The sequence below is a fragment of the Cyprinodon variegatus genome, unplaced genomic scaffold (assembly GCF_000732505.1).
Source record: "Cyprinodon variegatus isolate N-32 unplaced genomic scaffold, C_variegatus-1.0 Scaffold142, whole genome shotgun sequence".
NCBI lineage: Eukaryota > Metazoa > Chordata > Actinopteri > Cyprinodontiformes > Cyprinodontidae > Cyprinodon > Cyprinodon variegatus.
The window spans coordinates 140,574-142,336 of NW_015150595.1; the positions used below are offsets into that span (position 1 = coordinate 140,574).

General features: G+C 34.7%; 1 protein-coding gene across 1 annotated transcript in view; it reads right to left on the reverse strand.

Annotated features, from left to right (window-relative positions):
- LOC107086052 (membrane-associated phosphatidylinositol transfer protein 2-like) overlaps positions 1-1,763 on the reverse strand; it is a 101,124-nt gene that overhangs the window by 31,807 nt on the left and 67,554 nt on the right. Inside the window, exon 7 of the mRNA XM_015376787.1 lies at positions 1,553-1,648. Coding sequence (XP_015232273.1) covers positions 1,553-1,648 — 96 coding nt within the window. The remainder of the gene's footprint in view (positions 1-1,552; positions 1,649-1,763) is intronic.

The window sequence follows — 1,763 nt, forward strand, 5'->3', positions numbered from 1 at the left end:
ATTATCACGTTTCCTTCTCGACTCGTGAGGAAAACGTCCTCGCCGTCTGGACGCTGTCAGTCAAAAATCCTTAATGTTTGCCAATCAGCATCGAGCAGCCTGCTGCACCACCCGCCCCTTAGACTGACATTTCAGACTGACATGCAGCATCCTGCTTCTCCAGAGCAGATGGGATTAATGCGCAGCACACATTGAGCATATTCAATACAGTTTAATCACTACATTTATGAATGTTATCACTTTATTCTCAAAATAACAAAAAAAAATCTCTAACCTAGCACTAAAACTCCTTTGTACACCAGGAACATGAAACGATAGGAAAAAAAAAAATTATACCCGTATTTTCATTGTTGGTTTCGAATAAAAAAAAATAGAGTAAATAAATGATACATGGATTTAATAAAAATGCTTAAATAACATTGAATTTAATAAAAAATTTCCAATTTTGCTGCAGCAGAGGCTGTTTTTTTTATTCAGGGGTAAGATTCTAAAGCGGTTTACTTTTTCATTCCTTTTTAATAATATTTCTCCCGAAGCATCTTTCACTTTCCTTTCAATTAACAAATATGCACAATTATGCACAATATTAATCACCTAGCATTCCTTTTTTGTGGTGTTTGGCATTTCAATGTGTGCAATTTAAGCTTTATTTACAGTCCATTCACGATCTGAGACCTGCCTGCTTTTATGTGCAGAACAATCCTTTGAAAAATGTGCACAGAAGTTTCCTTATTTTATTCTACCTTGCCTGAAGTTCCTAAAACTGAAAAAAGAAAGAAAACCTATTTTATTCATACTCATGGGAAGGGATTATATTCTTCAACTTTTTCTATAGTAGTTCATCAATATTGGAATCAGTGTTGTACAGTCTGCTTTGGGCAAATTTAAAAAAGGTGGTTAAAAAAAAAAAACTGCAGCCTGCTTCAAGGTGCTTCTGTGAGCAGAGACCTAATTTATGGAAACTAAGGAGCATCTTCTGAGAAACATAAAAAGAGTAATTTTCCACTTTCAAACAAGCATGAAAAAGCCTCTCTAAGGGCATGCATCACAAACACACACAACTTGCAAACTTCCACTTCATTTAGAATTACCATAATTACTAATGAGTAGCTCCCTCCTGCTTTCAGTTTAGGATGTTTCAATTTAATTATTTATAAAATATCAACGTTAATTGATATCCCACACCTCTTCACTGCAAGAATGATCTAGAAATAAGTAAAACATTTATTCAATCAAGTGTATTTACCCTTAATTTGAGTATGTAAATGGGATGATTTGCCAATGGAATGAGTATTTTTACTCTTATAATAAGATAATTAGATAATATGCACTGTAATAAGACAATGCAATGTTTTTTCTTATTTTAAATGTAAATTATCTTGTTCCATTGGCAAAGTTTCTAACTAACCTCCTAAATTCAAGAACAAATGCACTCATTTTAAGAAAAGAAAGACTTTTTTAGATTTCTATTTTTTGCAGTGAATTTCTTCTCTAGATCCTGAAAACTGATACGACAGCTTAGTGCAGAGGCTGCTTTTATAGTGATGTTTACCGTGAGCATCGAAGAACTCATCATCAGTGCTGTCGTCAGAATCCCGAGCAATGCTCTGCATCCTCCACTCTGAAATGCTTTGGTGAGACGGACTTGCTGCAAACACAACAGGGTTATTTCAATTAGCCGTTTTCACCAAGGAGCAAGTTTTGGTTATACTGTAATTATGGGGCCAAAATGGTAGCTTTATGTGAAGCAAGTTGTGCTGGAC